The sequence below is a fragment of the Macrobrachium rosenbergii genome, chromosome 3 (assembly GCF_040412425.1).
Source record: "Macrobrachium rosenbergii isolate ZJJX-2024 chromosome 3, ASM4041242v1, whole genome shotgun sequence".
NCBI lineage: Eukaryota > Metazoa > Arthropoda > Malacostraca > Decapoda > Palaemonidae > Macrobrachium > Macrobrachium rosenbergii.
In genome coordinates this window covers 61,253,781-61,271,369 of record NC_089743.1, presented here as the reverse complement: position 1 = coordinate 61,271,369, position 17,589 = coordinate 61,253,781, and the positions used below count along the sequence as shown (strand labels likewise).

The following is a 17,589-nucleotide window of genomic DNA, read 5'->3' as shown; positions in this document are numbered from 1 at the left end:
TTGTGAAACAAGCTTGTTCAACTCTAAACATTTCCTGTTTATCTGTTTCTTACTTCAGCTTGTGAAGAATAAGCATACTAAATATTTATTACTACCAGTCTAAGTGCAGTGTGATTATATTTTCCTCGTTCAGGCAGGTCACCTTCCCTTGGTACCTTAGCTATGATATCCACTTTCCATTCATCTGGCTTTGTTTTCTCATTCCATATTCTGAAAAACAGTCAGTTAGTATGAGGTGTCATTTCAGTTTTAGTTTAAATCACTTATGCAGTGATTCCATAGTAGTATTGTGTTTTACTAAGTTTCTTTAATATTGATTGCGCTTGAAACTGAATTCATTCATAAGCACATTCAGGTCTTCGCCAGCTTCAATGATATCATTCAGATTATCCCCTTTATATATAATATTCATAACCTCATAAACGTTCTGCCCAAGGTTGTATTTTTTTCTTGTATTAATGTTGATACATCCCACTTATGGACGGTTATTTTCCTCTCTTGTACATCCATGGTTGTCAACATTATCAACTTACTTGTTGTAGTATTCTCTCTCTTATCTCTTCTTGATTTTTGTTTAAATATCCAGACTTGGGTACTTATCTCCTTATAATGTCTGTTCTTTATCTCCTATCTGAGATTTGTTTGCATGTACCTTTTGCTTTTATCTGTTCTTTATTGAATCCCAGGTTTCATCCAGTATCTAAGATTTCTGTCTAGTCTTGTTACATTTCCAGCAGATTGATGTACATTCTTTAAGTTAAACCAGTCCTCATTTGGTGTTTGAGATATGGTTTCTGCAACAGCGACTCTGTTTTGACATTTAGCTGCAAAAACCTCTTTATGTTCACCTTCAAGAATCTTTACTAGATCAAGCCTAGATATTTTCAACTTTATTGTTGCAAACTTTCATTTCAGCCATGGTTTGGCAATGGCAAGTTGGAGAGCACTGCCAGCATCTGTTCCTCTCAGTTCTAACATTCCTGCATCTTTTTTTCTCTTTTAAAAGCTGTGTGATCTGTCTGGTTTTGATGACTGCCATTTAGAATGTTAGTTATGGATTTAATGGTGGTAATGATCGAAGTTGTGAATTGAGCTTGGAATGGGACTTATTTGTAGGATGTAAATCAATAAATTTGTCATGTTAGTAATGGAATTTGAGGTAATATGAGATCAAAGTTGTAAATTGAGCTTAGGGTGGGACTTGTTAGTAGGAAACATATAATTTCCAAAGAAAAATGTTGATATACATGCTTGGGAAACGGTAAATTTGGAGGAAACTTAAGTTGTGTAAATTCGAAGATAAAGGAAGAGGAAATTGATGGGAGTAATAGTGAACAGGCACGTCCCTAAGATATTTCTTAATTATATATACTTAATGCAATAGCAAGTTTGTTGGTTTGATGGTATGAAGAAAAGTGGCTGAAGGTTTATCTGGTTATAACCAGGTTGCAGCAAAAATGAAAATAGATACATTTAGTTGAAGAGGAGTGGCTTTAACTGCTGAATCACGGATGAAGCCCTGTGTGCTTAACTTAGCAGCTTCAGCTTTTCCATCATCCACTGCCATACTGTACAAGTGTTTTCTCCTTTAAAACTACCTAACTAGCTTCCAGACACTTCCCTTCACTTCAAATCTTTTGCAAATTATTCTACCATCATACATTACATTTTGTCTTTGAGTAGTTTTATTTATCAGCTACTTCTCTTCTTCAAATCCCCATGTTAACATCATTACAACAATTGTTTTCCTTTTCCCCATCATTTCCTTAGTCTTACTTCAAGTTCACCTCCACTTTTTGATAGAAAGACTCTCAAACCACCACGTTTGTCTGTAGTTTTTTTTCACTGCCCCCAGTTACCACTATTGTCTCTTAACAGCCACTCTACATTCCATTCATGACTTTGTTCTTATTGCACAACTTACAACTTACATCTGTCCTTTCTGTGACTTAAGGCATTACATTGTTCATAAAGTATTCACAGTCATGGAGACAACTTACCCTTGTCTCAAACCTACCATTTACCAGTCTAGTTAGTCTCCATTTCCATATTCTAACATATTTGTATATTAAACAGCTTTTCCCTGTTATTTGCCAACCTCTCTACCATTTATAAATGATTACTTGATATACAGTACATAACTTTCTCCTTATCTAAACCTACCCAGCTCTGCCCATGTCACTCAGTGGTCTGGTTAAACTACAATATACTTAACTTCTGCCCATGTCAGATGTTTCTCAGTTAATTTCCCATCATTCTTCCTTACTTGTTTGTTTTGAAAATTTTACAATTATTTTCCATTTTGCAGCGCCACAGGGATCTGGGAGGTATCAAGAAGCCACATTCACCTTTTCTCTCACTCCCCACCAAGCAAATAAAATTGCCAGCTCGAGAGATCTACGTCCTTGTAAACAGGATTACACAGTTCAGGTAATTTCTTTATAGTTGCTACACATGATGTCAGTTTACTTTAACCTCATTGTACTTTGCTATTTTGTCATCACTTACTGTAGAATGTAGGCTAATTGAAGGACTCTGTCTACGGACCATAGGCATAACAGCCATTGACCATACCATTGAAAATAATGCTTCTCATCCGGTCAGCGAAGTTTACCAATGATAGGTGACCTGGGAAAACCGGATTCTGTTGACATCTAGGAGTTGTCTTTCACATCCATGGTTAGAAATGTTGGGGGCTAGTCGGTACTTGGATGAGTGACCTCCTAGGAACTTCAGATGCCATTGGCATTTAGGAGACATCTTTTGCATCCACGATTCAAGTCTTGGGCCTACGACTTCCCGTTGTTCTGCCTGATTCATCGGGAGATCAACAGTGTATGAGCATGCCATTTCTAAGGACCCTAAAGGGTACCAAGTGCCCAAAAGCCTTTTGACTTTGTCTCCAAACTAGTGTTGACAACTTGTTTTTGGTTCTGACCCAGCCAAGAAGTGGTGTCTAGGGGCTCCATTTCTTTTGACTTTGTGTTTGATCAAATGAACATACTCCACAGCTGACATGGTGGACAACAAAATGTTTGGGTGAGATTTCATAAGTTCATGGACATTGGTCTGCCCCTAGCGTTCGGGAAGAACCCTTTGGACAGGAATGTGGTCACAACAGACCACATTCGCCTCCTTTTTACCTTCGGGATGTTGCCTATAGATCCTTGGACTTTTTCTTTGGGTTTTGTGGTGGCTGCTCAATATTCATGTAGATCACCCAGCTCTTGAGAACAGGTAGCATCTCATCTAAGGTGTATGGCTGGAAAGAGGCGGTGTGTGTGGGACAGGCTTGCATGCGGGTGTTCCAGATGTCTGAGTACCCTGTCTAGAATCTAGCTCTTTTTGGAATAATACAGTAGATGCAACTTCTACCCTCTCTCTAGCAAGGGGAGAGAGGGCCTGGCAGTGAACAGATCCAACAGTATGGGTTCATCCAAATCTATCTTCGAATCAGTGACATTAACTTCCATGTATTCGAAGGCCCAGAAGTTTGGCATTTGAACAGCACACATGTTCAACAGATCAGAGGCATGGGTCTCCCTCCTTTGATCTTACATGACCAGGAAAGAGGCCCAAGGTGAGGTGAACTACCAGTCAGTTCAAAGATTTGCTCAGAATCCTCCCACTAAGGGGTAAGTTTCCCATATGTAAAGACCAAGGGCTTGTATTTGTGTAGGAACAAATGACAAATTTTTTAAGTAATTTGTATTTTTCCTAATGTACAAACCTGAGATCTGTACATAAAATGGCCCACTTCTAGCCACCCCTCATTCTGTTTCCTGGGCCAGAAGGTAAAGTGAATGCGTACCATCTGGAAGGGAGGATTTATTCCCCTTCTGTCGGTAGCCAGCTACCAATATCCGTCTTGTTTTAAGTTAAACGGTTGGCTCCAGCTACCGCTGAAAGTAAATACCATATGTAAAGACCTCAGGTTTGTATATTAGGAAAAATAGAAATTACTTGAAAAATTTGTCGTATTTTGACAGGATTTTGACCAGTCAGTAAGTGATTAAAAATCCAAGCATCATACAGTTCATTGATAGTATGAAGAATAATATTAAATTGCTAGGAAAAGTTAATATTATATAGAAAATACATTATTTGTTTGAGTCAGAATTTTCCAGATAAGAAAAGCATCTTAGATATTGTCATACCATTTATGAACAAGATTGCAATGAGACATGTGTGAGGGTTTCATTTAAAAAGCTTGCCTCGAGAGAGGATAGGTCTTTTCAATTTCTGTAGTATGATAACAAGAGTTATCATAACAAAAGTTGTTTGGTATAACCCTTCAATTATACATATTTGTTTTCTTGTATCTCAATCTCACTGGACCCAAATCAGTCAAAGCAGTACGTCTTGCCTAGTGGTACTGCTTCCTTAGCATCCCATCAGATTCTTAAAGGTTAGGTCTTCATCTTTCCCCAAAATTTGTGATTTCCTGTCCCTTTCTACATTTTTTTTATTGTGCTACTTAAATATCTTTGGTTTTCTGACCAGCCATTCCTTATCCATTCTAACCACATTTAAACATTCTGTTTTTTTCTCTTTAAGGTCTGGATACCATTTTTTCCCAATTCCTCATTTTCAATAAGATCTTCCCACTATACCCCAGCCATGAATCTTACAACCCTTGACCACCTCTAACAAAGTCTCCTCAGTTTTATGTGACAATACCCATGTTTCTGGTGCATAGAGTAGTACAGGCCTAATGTACCTGATGTAAGTCAATAGTCTCCCTATGAACAGGACATTTTTCCTCACCATTTCTAGTTACTCTCTTACTGCTCTTCCCTGCTTCACAGTCCAGTGTGTTGCCAAGATAACAGAAATGCTTCACCTTTTTCAAGACTTGCCCAAGTGTATTAAGGTTCTCAACTCCCTTCTCCATCCCTGGTCTTGTAAAACAATTTGTTGCATCACTTTCACATCAGAATTCAGTAACCATACAAAGTGTAATAAGGATTCCAGTGATTTGCTAAGTAAAGAACTTTTGATTGATGGTTATAGTTGAAGAAGTCACCCCTTACATCGATGGTTATAGTTGAAGAATTCACCCTTTACATCAACACATATGGCATGGGAGGGACCAGAGGAATGTCCTTTGGTAGACTTTATAGCCACCAGTTACCATTATGTATCCTGGAACAGCTCTGGTTTCAATTTCTGTAGAAAACTTGAATGTCCTGACTTATGTATATACTGTAGTAGTCTTGACTCAGAGTGTTTTAAATATAAGCAGCATCTTACTGTGAGGAGGGGTATGAACCTCCACGTCTGCAACAATAGCTGAGAAAAAAATTGGTAATGGAGACAAACGCCCACTCAGCACAGGCTGCAATATGTCCTCCCATCATGAATAGTGCATTGGTTGCTGAGAGGGCTCCAGATGGACAGCAGGGGCCATGATGGGTGCCCTTGGTCAAAACTGATGAAAAAAGATGAGCGGTCTTATCTAATGGTCTGAAGGAATGGGTGTGCCGAGGGAAGAGCCAGCTGAAGACCATAATAGCAATTGAATCAGCATCGCTTTCTGGAGGAGTTGAGAAAGGAAAGGGTCCCATCTATAGAGTTTTATGCTCTATTTTGATGAAGGATGATGCCTCAGAGGAGGAGCAGGTTCTGGCAATGACCAGAGAAGTGAGTGGATGGCAGACATCAGTGGCAGAAAAGCTGCTGAGATATAGGAGTAGCTGGGATGTTGCATTCAGGAGTAGAGGTAGGAGGAGAATGAATGTCTTTTGACCAGTAGAGGAATATAACATGGTTCGGGGCAACAATTGTAGAAGAGTGAGAGGACAATAGAGGCATCTCATGGATTGAGTCATAGAGCTGGATGTAATATCTCTCTCTCTCTCTCTCTCTCTCTCTCTCTCAGTTATGTTTTCTTTAAAGATTGTTGCGATTATGAGTTTTCTCTTGGCTTGATGGTATAATTATGAGACTTCTCTTAGCTTGAAAGTAGCAAACACAGCTAATTGTTCATGAGCCACACGATAACTGAGTTGGAGGACAAAGGTAAACCATTCATATCTAGGTATAGACAGCTGATGTGGAGAGATGTAAATCCATTAATATAATTTTGAAAGCCAGAGATAGTAGCAACAGTTCTGCTGCCTTGTATTGTCCTTTATTTTTGAAGTTTTACAAGGCCAAAAGAGTACTAAACTGGGGAGCTTCCCAATTTACCTCCAGCTCTGTAAACTCAGAGTTTGCCAGTTTGGAATCATTCTTACCTGTAGAATTTTAGCATTTGGGACCAGAAACTCTTGGTTTTCCTAAGTGTATAGATAAGGCTGATAATGATGGTATTTCAGAGATGGCAATATGTTCTCTAATGTCATCCTTAATAGGATAGAACAATTGTTTGATTTTCTCTCCCAGAATGTTTCTCCAGGTCAAAGAGCAGCCTGAAGTTTTGGCAAGTTAGACCACATGGGAACATTTTGGCTTGGAAGTTATTGAGGCTTTGAAGACTATGTTTAGAATTCTTGACCTTTGAACCTTTGACCGTGTGAATCTTGAAGCACTTATAGACAAGCTAAGATTAATGGACTTTATGAACCTTTTTTTAATATTTTAAATTAATTTTTAATAGGCAGAACCTGAAGGGTCTGTGTTGCTAGCCAGTATAGTAGCTTTGCTAATGTCATTTCTAGTATTCCTCGAGGTAGTGCTCTTGGAACTTTGCTATTTATTATGTATAAAAAATGTTGACATGTGGCAAGGTCTGAAGAACAAACTTATTGCATATGCTGATGATGCTACTTTTCTGGCTGTTGTTTCTTCTCTGTGCCTTAAGTCTGTGGTTGAAGAATCCTTGAATAGAGATCTGGCATATATTCATGAGTGGAAGAAGCTTAGGGTATAAAGCTCAACCTGTCAAAAACTCGAAGTATGATAGTCTATCCAGAACACTTTTACCTTTGCAACCTGATTTAAATTGAAGTGATACATTTTTAAGTGTCAGTGATTTGTTTTAAGATTTTAGATGTAACTCTTGATAAGAAATTGACTTGAGAAGCATAAACAGTACAGTACTTGATATTATTTCATGTGTCCTCAGCAAATTTGGATCTTCTGGAAATGTTTTAGGATGTATCAGGATGAAGCTTTTATATATTGGGTTGGTTTATGATTCTTTTCTGCCTTGTTTGAAGTACTGTTCTCAAGTGTAGTCTTCAGATGATGACTCTCATCTCACCCTCTTAGATAATGTCATTGGACAGTTTTTTTTTTTTTTTTTTTTTTTTTTTTTTTTTTTGCCGCCTCTTAGCCCTTAAACGCCGAGCCTCTGTTTACAAAAGTGTCTGCCGTATGCCGGCTGGGTTTGGCAGTTAGCGCCAAAGAGGAAAGAAAGTTTTTAAAAAACTCACAGCATGCTTAGTTTTTAAGATTGAGTCATTTTTGGCTCCTTTTTTTTTTTTTTCTCATTGCCTGAAATTTAGTATGCAACCATCAGAAATGAAAAAAAAAATATCATTATCATATATAAATATTGGAATATATGACAGCGTGAAAAAAAAATTTCATATATAATTGTATACAAATCGTGCTGTGGGCAAAACAGTTAAAGCTAATGAGCTATTTTTTTTTTTTCGTTGTGTTGTAAACTAAATTGTGATGATTTTGGTATATAACAAATTGTAAAACGATCAAAGCAACACAGAGAAAATATTATCACAAAATGATGCATGAATTCGTAACTCGCACGTAAAAAAAGTTTTTTTTTAAAAATTCACCATAAATCGAAATATTGTGCTAGAGACTTCCCGTTTGTTGCAAAATGAAGGTAAATGATTGTTGAATATTACTAGAATGTAAGAGTTTTAGCTTATAATTGCATTTTTGTACCATTTCGGTCGAGTCAAATTTGACCGAAAGTTGAAATTTCGGCACTTATCGTGATTTATATGAAAATATTTCAAAACTGATAAAAGGTACAACCATGAGTTATTTTTGTTGTATTCTACATGAAATTGTGCACATTTTCATATATAAAACTTTATGTAACGGCTAATATAAAACGGTGCAAAAATTACGACAAAGTGACTAAAGAAATTCTGAGATTATCAGGAGAGTTAGCGCCCGCGGAGGTAAGGAAAAGCTTTTTCAAAAATTCACCATAAATCGAAATATTGTGCTAGAGACTTCTCGTTTGTTGCAAAATGAGGGTAAATGATTGAATATTACTAGAATGTAAGTTTTAGCTTACAATTGCATTTTCGACCATTTCGGTCGAGTTAAAGTTGACCGAAGGTTGAAATTTTGGCAGTTATCGTGATTTATATGAAAATATTTCAAAACTGATAAAAGGTACAACCATGAATTATTTTTTGTTGTATTCTACATGAAATTGCGCACATTTTCATACATAAAACTTTATGTAACGGCTAATATAAAACAGTGCAAAAATTGCGACAAAGTGACTAAAGAATTTCTGAGATTTTCAGCAGAGTTAGCGCGTGCGGACATAAGGAAAAAGTTTTTTTCAAAAATTCACCATAAATCGAAATATTGTGCTAGAGATTTCTCGTTTGTTGTAAAATGAAGGCAAATGATTGAATATTACTAGAATGTAAGAGTTTTAGCGTACAATTGCATTTTTCAACCATTTCGGTCGAGTCAAAGTTGACCATAGGTTGAAATTTTGGCACTTATTGTGATTTATATGAAAATGTCAAAATTGATAAAAGCTACAACCATGAGTTATTTTTTGTTGTATTTTACATGAAATTGTGCACATTTTCATATATAAAACTATGTAACGGCTAATAGAAAACTGTGCAAAAATTACGACAGTGACTAAAGAATTTCTGAGATTGTAAGAGCCTGACGACGTCTCTTCCAAACACGTGTGTTCGTATGTTCGTCGTCCATCAGAGTGGCGAGACGTTTGGCGTCTTCACAAACAGAAACATACACACAGCTTGATACAGAAGATTCGTTGGAACAGTATGAGTACATGATTAGAATGCTTGCATGGCAATGCAAGTAGTGGTGATTGTACATACATCAAGACAACAATGGTTAGGGAGAAACAGACGGAAATATTGTATGGTTGAAATCGCGTTCCTTTAGAGAAAGAAAACAAGATGCTCTTGTTGTCTTGTCCACTCCGATGGACGACAAACACACACGTGTTTGGAAGAGATGGCGTCAGGCTCTTACAAGATTTAGAGCAGAATTAGCGCAGACGTAAGGAAAATTTTTTTTTCAAAAATTCACCATAAATCGAAATATTGTGCTAGAGACTTCTCGTTTGTTGCAAAATGAAGGTAAATGATTGAATATTACTAGAATGTAAGAGTTTTAGCTTACAATTACATTTTTCGACCATTTCGGTCAAGTCAAAGTTGACCAAAGGTTGAAATTTGGCACGTATCGTGATTTATATGAAAATGTCATAATTGTTAAAAGCTACGACCATGAGTTATTTATTTTGTATTCTACATGAAATTGCGCACATTTTCATATATAAAACTTTATGTCAAGGCTAACAGAAGACGGTGCAAAAATTACAACAAAGTGACTAAAGAATTTCTGAGATTTTCAGCAGTTAGCTGATGCTTTCTTTTGGGATAAGAAAGAAATTCGCACATCCACAGCTGGGTCACGCTTGTAAACAAAACAACAGCGTGATCCGTGAACTCCCAGCATCCCTCAAGGCGCGTGATTTAAAATTTTTCGCAAACGAGGCCTATAAGTATTTTTCCGTGAATATTTACAAAAACTTTTTGTAGTCAACATATTTTACGTCTACTTGGCACCCGACAGACTTTTGTCGACGTAAAATACGTACAGTTGGCGTTAAAGGGTTAATGTTGACTTGTGACAGATAATGTGAGTTGATTATGTTTACAACAACTGTAAACATCCTCTGCATTCTTTACTTGATCTAGCTGTATTTGCTTGCAACACTAGTCAGGCTGCTGCTGCAAACTGTCATTTCTAGAAGTTTTGTCTTTGCTACAACTAAAATATGTAATAGTTTGCATAGTGCAGTAGTTGAATCTTCTGATATCCAAATATTTAAGCAAGGAGCAAATCCTTCCGAATATCAGGTGTATCAGTTTTATTCTCTATATTTCCTCTCTTTTTATCACTTCCTATACAGTAATGGTCTCTCATTCTAGGGTGTTTTCCCTTAGACCCCCCTTGGGGTTTAGTCTTGACTGTGCATAAGGGTTTTCAGCTGAAGATTTAAAGGTCATTTTTTTCTCTAGTTTGCATAAGGGTTTTCAGCTGAAGATTTAAAGAAAGTCTTTTTCTCTAGTTTGTAGGCCTTATAGAAGAATTTTTAGTCCCTTTTGCTTCTTCCCAGAAGAGAAGATCCTAACAGCAAGGAAGTGTTTCCATCACTAACAGAATAAATTATAGCAAAAAATGAAGATGTAACCTCTCAGATCCAGATGAATATATATTTTGTCTGAACAAATTAGGCGCAGATCTGTGGGTTGTGCAGTTGTTGAAGGAAGGTTATATGGCTCCATTCACTAGTTTCAGTAGCCTTTCAGGCTTACCTGCACAACGCGGAGAATTCAGGGCTTTGCAGAAGGAAGTTCAGTCACTACCAGGAAAAGGAGCCATAGAATATGTATCAGAAACAGCTCCAGGTCTTTTCAGCCAGTTCTTGAGGCTGTGCAGCAGGATGATTAATGATTACTATAGATCTCAAGGGTGTTTGCTTCCACATTCATGTTAATATTGAACGCCGGAAGTATTTCCAACTTGTATTCAATAAGAAGTGCATGAGGTTTGAGCTCCCTGTTGTGGGCTGAGCATTTTTCTCTTGTATTTGAATGATTGGCTTATCCGAGAAAATTCTTTGGAAGTGATTCTGAAGCCAAGAGAACTATTCTAAAGCTGCTCCTGTCAATGTGTCTCTGGGGAACTACAACACAGACTTGACATTATATTCGTATGCTAATATATACAGTTAGGGAGCTGGGTTGGGAGCTCTGGAATTGGCAAGACATTGGTTGAATAAAGTGTCCCTCCTTCACATACAAAATATAGAATTGCTGGCAGACTGGAAGGCTAAAATGGAGTCTGAGAACTTTTGTGTTGAATTGGGCACATCAGTGTTTTCTGACAACTCTATTACAAAGTCAGACAGGCTTCAGTTTTGTCCAAGAAAATCTTGGTTCCTTGGTTAGTTCTGGGAAAGATGAACACAGCAGATTTTTTTAGTTAAAAAAACCAAATTCTTCTAAACAATGGACCTTGAATCTAGGAGTGTGGAAGCAACCATGGAGATCATGGCCGCAGGCACGGGTGGATCTCTTTGCCATCTCCCAAGAACCATTGTCTTTATCTGTTGTTCCTGTAACCTGTACCCTCATATATGGATAACAGACTAGATGCTAATTAATTGGAAGGACATGGAAGTACATGCCTTTCCCCCCATTAGCCTTGTTGAGGGAATTAACAAACAAATTAAGATACACTCAGAATTTCTGGTTGATTCTTGTAGGCCTCTGTTGGCTACAAAGTGAGTGGTTTCCAGATCTACTAACACTTCATTTAGATTTTCCTAGTTACATTCTTCACAGTACTAAAACAATCTCATGCTTGGAAATTTCAGTAAAATCTCCATGTTTCAGCTGACTGTATGGCAACCTCACCATCAGGGAAAGGCTGTTTGAGATAGGCTAGGAAGTTGGTTCTCAAGTTATGGAGACTCTCAACTAGCCAACTATATCAAAATCAGTGGTCGGTATATTGGCCCTGATGTTAGTCTGTAGGGATCTCCTGCACCTGAAGGTATTTTTTAGATACCATAGGTATAGATACAATTATGAGTTGTCATTTATGCTCAAGGTTTACAGATTAGTGTTGTCCTCTGTTCTTAGACATATAAAATTGGACTTGTCTTGTAGTAATTAGGATCTGCATAATCAGATCCTTTGAAACTGAGGTCGCTAAGTGTAGTAACAAATCATTAGTTTGGAACATAGATGTATTATTAAAGTATTTGATGCTCCCACCTTTTTAGCCTTTGGGAAAATCATCCCCTAAACACCTTTTTTGCTAAAACATTAATTCATCTTGTTCTGGCTACTGCCAAGAGAATCTGTAAATTAAAAGCTTTGTCGGCAAAGACAGGATATAATGATGGTAATGATATTTTGACTTTTTCCCCTGTTTAGGGCTAAGAATTTCAAGTGTAAACCTTGCGTAGATCTGTTTTGTTCTAATCTCTTAGGTCTAGTTGGAGACAAAAGTGAAGCTTCAAGAATTTCATGTTCTCATCTCTTGTGTCTAGTTGGAGACCAGAGTAAAGCTTTAAGAGTTTTAAGTGTAAAGTATTAACTAATGTGCTGTGTTCTAATTTCTTGGGGATGACAAAAGTGAAGCTTTTCTATGGCTTGTTAGGCTAATGGTTATATGGAAGCTATTAAAGTGGCATAAATAAACTTGTGATACCAAGAAATTTTTTTGTGATATTCGGAAACTGGCCTTTCCTGTCTCAAGAATGCAGTCTTTTTTAACATATTTTTTTAAGAGAATTAAATGTCTTATTTTAGAGAATTAAATGAAGCTCATGATAAAGTATGACTATTACCTGTAATTAAGGTAAAAGCCCATGATGTGAAAGCTGTAACTACATCTTATAACTTTATAAAGAATTTATCTTTAATTGATGTACTGATTGCTGCTCAGTGGATTTGCAATTCAGTATTTGCCTTTTAATTATCCAAAGATTTAGATCATTTCTGAAAACTGCCATGCAGCTGCTCCTTTGCTTGCTGCAGGCACTATAGTAGCGTGAACCCAAAAGGTGTCACCCATTTCTTTTTTCTTAATTAAATCATGGTTTATTTTTTAGTTTTTTGGATTATGAAGGTACTGATTTTATTCAGGGACTTTCATTCCTCTTTGGTATTTTTAGTTTTGTTGGCAGTCATGGTTGTATTGCATCCTAATCTGTAAGAGTAGGATTCTTACTGTAAAGTTTTCATACTGGCTAGCATATCCCAATTGTACTATTAGCTCAAATGACAGACCCTCAGTAGAGCAGTACTAGCTCTAAAGATTCCTTATCAGGTAAACCTTTTCGTAAAGGTGGTGTTCCTTCAGTCTTTTTGAGCTGGTTGGGTTATTTGACCGTTAACTCATAAGGGTTCACTAGCCTTCATAATATGTATTATAAAAGTATTTATTACAATGAGCCAAACATTTATAAGAGCCCCCTCCCCCCTAACCTCCCTACAGTTTAAAGGGCAATGTGCAAGTGAAAAGGTAGAAAATAGACAGCCTACTAACCCAGCCAGATATAAATGAAAAAATACATATATTTTTTGCTGTATTATTGAAGTTTACAGCTAGATGAAAGCTAGGTATTTGTTGGAAAATGTTTGTTATATAGACTGTGATCTTGGTACAGGCAGTCCCCGGTTATCGGTGGGGGTTTCGCTCCGATGGTATGACAAGCAAATATCGCCAGTAACCGAAAATCAGCGCTTTTTCAGCAGTTTTCAGTACTTAACGACACCGATGAGCCCTGATTATTGCCAATTTTCGGTTATCGGCACCTCTGTGAGGTATGTATTGGCACTGATAAGCAGAAATCGGCGCCGAAATTTGCCGATTTTTGTTGCTAGACAAGCACCGAAAAACTGGATCGCCAATAACCGGGGACTGCCCGTATACATTTTAAGATTTCTTTATGAAATTGATACAGAGTAAATAAGAATTGCTTTTTGTCAGAATGCAAAAATCCTTTTGTTTTTAAATTTAGTTCCTTGTCAAAATGTTGATTGAAAGTTGTTTATTAATGTATCCCAGTGAATTTATGAAGTTTATTTAAAAATTAACTTTTTTAAAATCACTGTTTTCTTATAACCGACTTTCTGATATTGTTTATTGCAGGTTCAAATGAGATTTTGTTTATTAGAAACTACGTGTGAACAAGAAGACAATTTTCCACCAAATATAGCTGTAAAGATAAACGATAAAATGTGCCCTTTACCGGTGAGTATTTTGTTTCAGATAAAATGAGGTGCTAGACAAATATTGTACTAGATTGAAAAATGTATATGATGTTGAATATTGAGGTGTTGTCTTGATGGTGTTGAAGGATTATTTAACTCCATCTTGCCAATATTAGTGGCTATTCAAGGAGATAGAGAATTCTGAAAACTATTTTTCATATTTTTACAAATAATTAGTCGTGGGTAGCAGTGAAATATATAACACTGGAAAGGAAATTTAGCATGGTTTTTCATTGTGCCAAAAGAATATGTCTGTATCTTATGTTTTTTAAAACATTTGTGAAAAACAAAGAAATTTGAATTTTTAGGGAAACAGCTTACTATTTTGGGTTTTTAGTCAACAAAAATGCAGTAATCGTAAATAGCCTTATTCCACATAAAACTGGCCCAGCTTAAAAATTGCAAGCATGTCCTTGTTAGCACATAGAAATTCACTTTTGGTGTTTATGAGCATTTTTTTATCCTGACTGGGCATGTTAAGAAAGTAACTTCTGCCTTTACTGAGGTCCTTGGAGATTTTTATTTCTTCTTCAGCTTCCAGTAAAGTGTCTGGTATCCAGGTTTTATGTGTTTTTGTCATAATATTTAGTGCATGCTTATTTATGATAGTGAATTATTAGGCACCAGAGGTTTGGCAAGTGGCTGGGTAAGAGTCATGCCTGTTGAGAATGTAGAATTGGATATGTAAGCTGGATTGGCCAGATACGTGTGGCTGTTTGTGGGAACACCTCAGCAATTATTAAAGATCAAGAGAATGATTTCTAAGTTTATTCCTTTCAAGTCTAAATGTACACTAAAGATGTATTGTAAACAAAAAGTGAAACTGTTATGTGAGTAATGTTATAGCAGTTAGATAATTTACCTATAACAGTTTTTGGAATTGTCTAATCAATGTCATAAATGAGTCAAAGAAAAATTAGCACTCAAGAATAAGAGAAAATAACAACACAACCTAAAAAGATGAAAAAATCTATGGTAAAAACTGTATATATAGTTGAACAATCCCTGATTTCCTTGAATTGTCAATTGATGATAATGCTATTCATTTCTTTTTCTTCTGTATACAACCCCCTTGCTTTCCTTGAGTTATATAGGATTAGTTTCCCTGTGAGTAGGTAACAAAACTTTCCTAACCCTTTTTGCTTGGATTTTGAAAATACAGTTGACCCCTGGTATTTGTGGGGATGTGTACCACTACCCCCCGCGAATAGCTCAAATCCGCGAATACTTAAAACCTCTAAAAATGCTTATATCTGCCTATTTTGATAGTTCAAAACACCAAACCAAAAATCCCTCAAAAAATGCTTATACTTGAATATTTTAATAGTTTTATCACAAAATGTGCATTTAGTCACGAAAATGTTATGAAAATACATTAATTTGTGAATATTTCTCGATGAAAAATACCACGAGTAGGCGAAGTTTCCATAAATAATGTGTATATATGTTCCACAGAAATCTGTGAATAGATGAAGCCATGAATAGAGGCGGTCCACTGTAAATGGGTTGACCATTGTATAGTGGAACCATATTTTTCATAGTGTTAGCATAGTAACAGAGTCCCTTTGCTTTCTCCTTTGAAAATTTTGAATGCATTTTATGTGTAAACATTTGGGCTTGGTTGAGGTCAGAATGTTGTGGCATATTTATTCGGGTATAGTAAAGAATGGGGAAAAAGCAAAAAGTACATTTAGACAAATTTCAAGGAGGAGTTTAAGAAAGCAAAAATGTGTCAAGTGTTCAATGCTAGCTAGTGAAATTAAGTTGAAGTTCAAGGGGAGCGAGAAAATATATGGACAGGCAGGTGATGATATTGACAGGCATGTGTTCTAGGTCTGGCATTGTTGTTAAAGATAATCCAAAGAATTTTTAATGAAGCATCCATTGGTGTAAAGAAAGAGTAAAATTCCTCTCAAAAGTAGGAGTGGATCAATAATAACTTCAGAATAAGAAAGAGAGTGCTCATTGGAACATTTTTGTGAGGTCATTAATGAGAGGTATGATGGGGATGATTTGACTGATATACCAGAAGCTGAAGAAGCTCTGGATGCACTTAGGAATGAATTCCTAGTTTGTTCACATGTGGAACAAACCTGGGTCGTAGTGTAAGGATAAATTCTTCTATCGCCAGCTGGAAACTGGTAAAAATCATATAAGCTTGTAGAGCAAGGAATTGGTGGCAAAGGGTTTCAGCCAATGGGATGAGAGAAGAGGCATCCGCTGACCTCCTCTCACCCATGGTGCTGTGATGCATTCAGTTTCTTCCTTACTGCCTTTTTGGTAGGATGTGCTGTTGCCCTTCCCACAGAAGCTGGTGTTTTCTATTTCTCTTTTGCCCGTGTTTTCTTTGGTTGGATTGCTTGTTTTGTGAAATAGTGCCATATTGTGTTTGTGCATGTTTTATTTTGAAAATGCAGACCCAAGACTCACCTATTATAAGCCTCAAAGACTATTATAAGCGTCAAAGAAAATGTCCTGGTTTTGCTAACTACGATTGCTATCGTTTTCTTGCCTCAATTGAGACTGACTCCCATTCAACTTGCAGCAGATGCAGAGCTAATATTTGTAATGTTACTAATCCCTGTTCTGAGTGTCATTCTTGGTCTCCTGAGCAGTGGAGGGTCTTTGCCAAGAATAGGAGGAAGTTGGAGACACCATCTTGGGAAGGGTTTTTTCCTCCTCCAATGGCAGCTTCTCAGGCTCCTTGGTCCACCTCTTCTTTGTCAAAATTTCTCCAGTTGCTTCATCTTTCATGGAAGATTTTACCCCTTCCCATCCTTCCATGGCTTCGCCCTTGGAAGTTTCGGGAGAGGGGTTGAGAGATATTATCTTTGCTGCCCCTGCTCTATTTTGGGTTTGGGAGGTTTTCTGGTATTTCAGGAGCTGATATGCAGAAGATGTCAGACATTTTGGCATCATTAGGTATGTCAGGGGTACCAACTTAGGGTGACCTGTTGTCACACTTCGTGTCCTCTTGCCTTCCTGTGTCGATCGCCATGATAGTTTCCAGCCCTGCAGCTGTACCCGCTCCTATGCCTAAAGCTTCGGTTCCTGTGACGTCCCATCTGTCAGTGGGTTACTCCACTCAACATTTTGGTCGACATCTTCAGTGGTTACGTCTTCTCACGTTCCAGTCTTGTTCGCCATGACAGCGAGACCTGCGGCTCTCCCCTCACCTTTGTCTAGAGCTTTGGTTCCTGTGACGTCTCAGCTGTCAACGGTGTACACCGTGGTGGCAAATGCTGCTCCCACTCCATCTTCAAACTCTCTCTCGTTCAAGCAGTTGTAAATAGAGTTGATATTGTTTTCCGAGAAAGGTACAGGTGTATCATGAGTAGGAAACATCGCAGGCCTCCGTCTCAGACTTCGTCTTCATCTTCATCTTTGTCTTCTTCCTCATCTTTGTCTGCTCATCCCTCTCCTGATTGATGGAGGATCAAGGACTTTGTCTCTTCTCCTCGCAAAACAGAATGTTAGGACCATCTTGGACTCTCCTTCTCCATCCTCTTTTGACCACATACGTGTCTCCTGCTCAGTGCCTTGTTTCTGACATTGAGGCATCACGTCCAGTTGTCTCTAGGCTTTTGGT

At 37.4% G+C, this 17,589-nt stretch overlaps 1 protein-coding gene across 13 annotated transcripts in view; it reads left to right on the top strand.

The window, feature by feature from the left end:
* Window positions 1-17,589, top strand: part of Su(var)2-10 (E3 SUMO-protein ligase Su(var)2-10) — a 166,432-nt gene that overhangs the window by 70,700 nt on the left and 78,143 nt on the right. For 12 of the 13 annotated variants that reach the window (XM_067133953.1, XM_067133904.1, XM_067133959.1 and 9 more), the window contains exons 4-5: window positions 2,309-2,430; window positions 13,879-13,980. In XM_067133953.1, the coding sequence (XP_066990054.1) occupies window positions 2,309-2,430; window positions 13,879-13,980 (224 nt within the window). The remainder of the gene's footprint in view (window positions 1-2,308; window positions 2,431-13,878; window positions 13,981-17,589) is intronic. The other variant, XM_067133917.1, reaches the window with a different exon arrangement.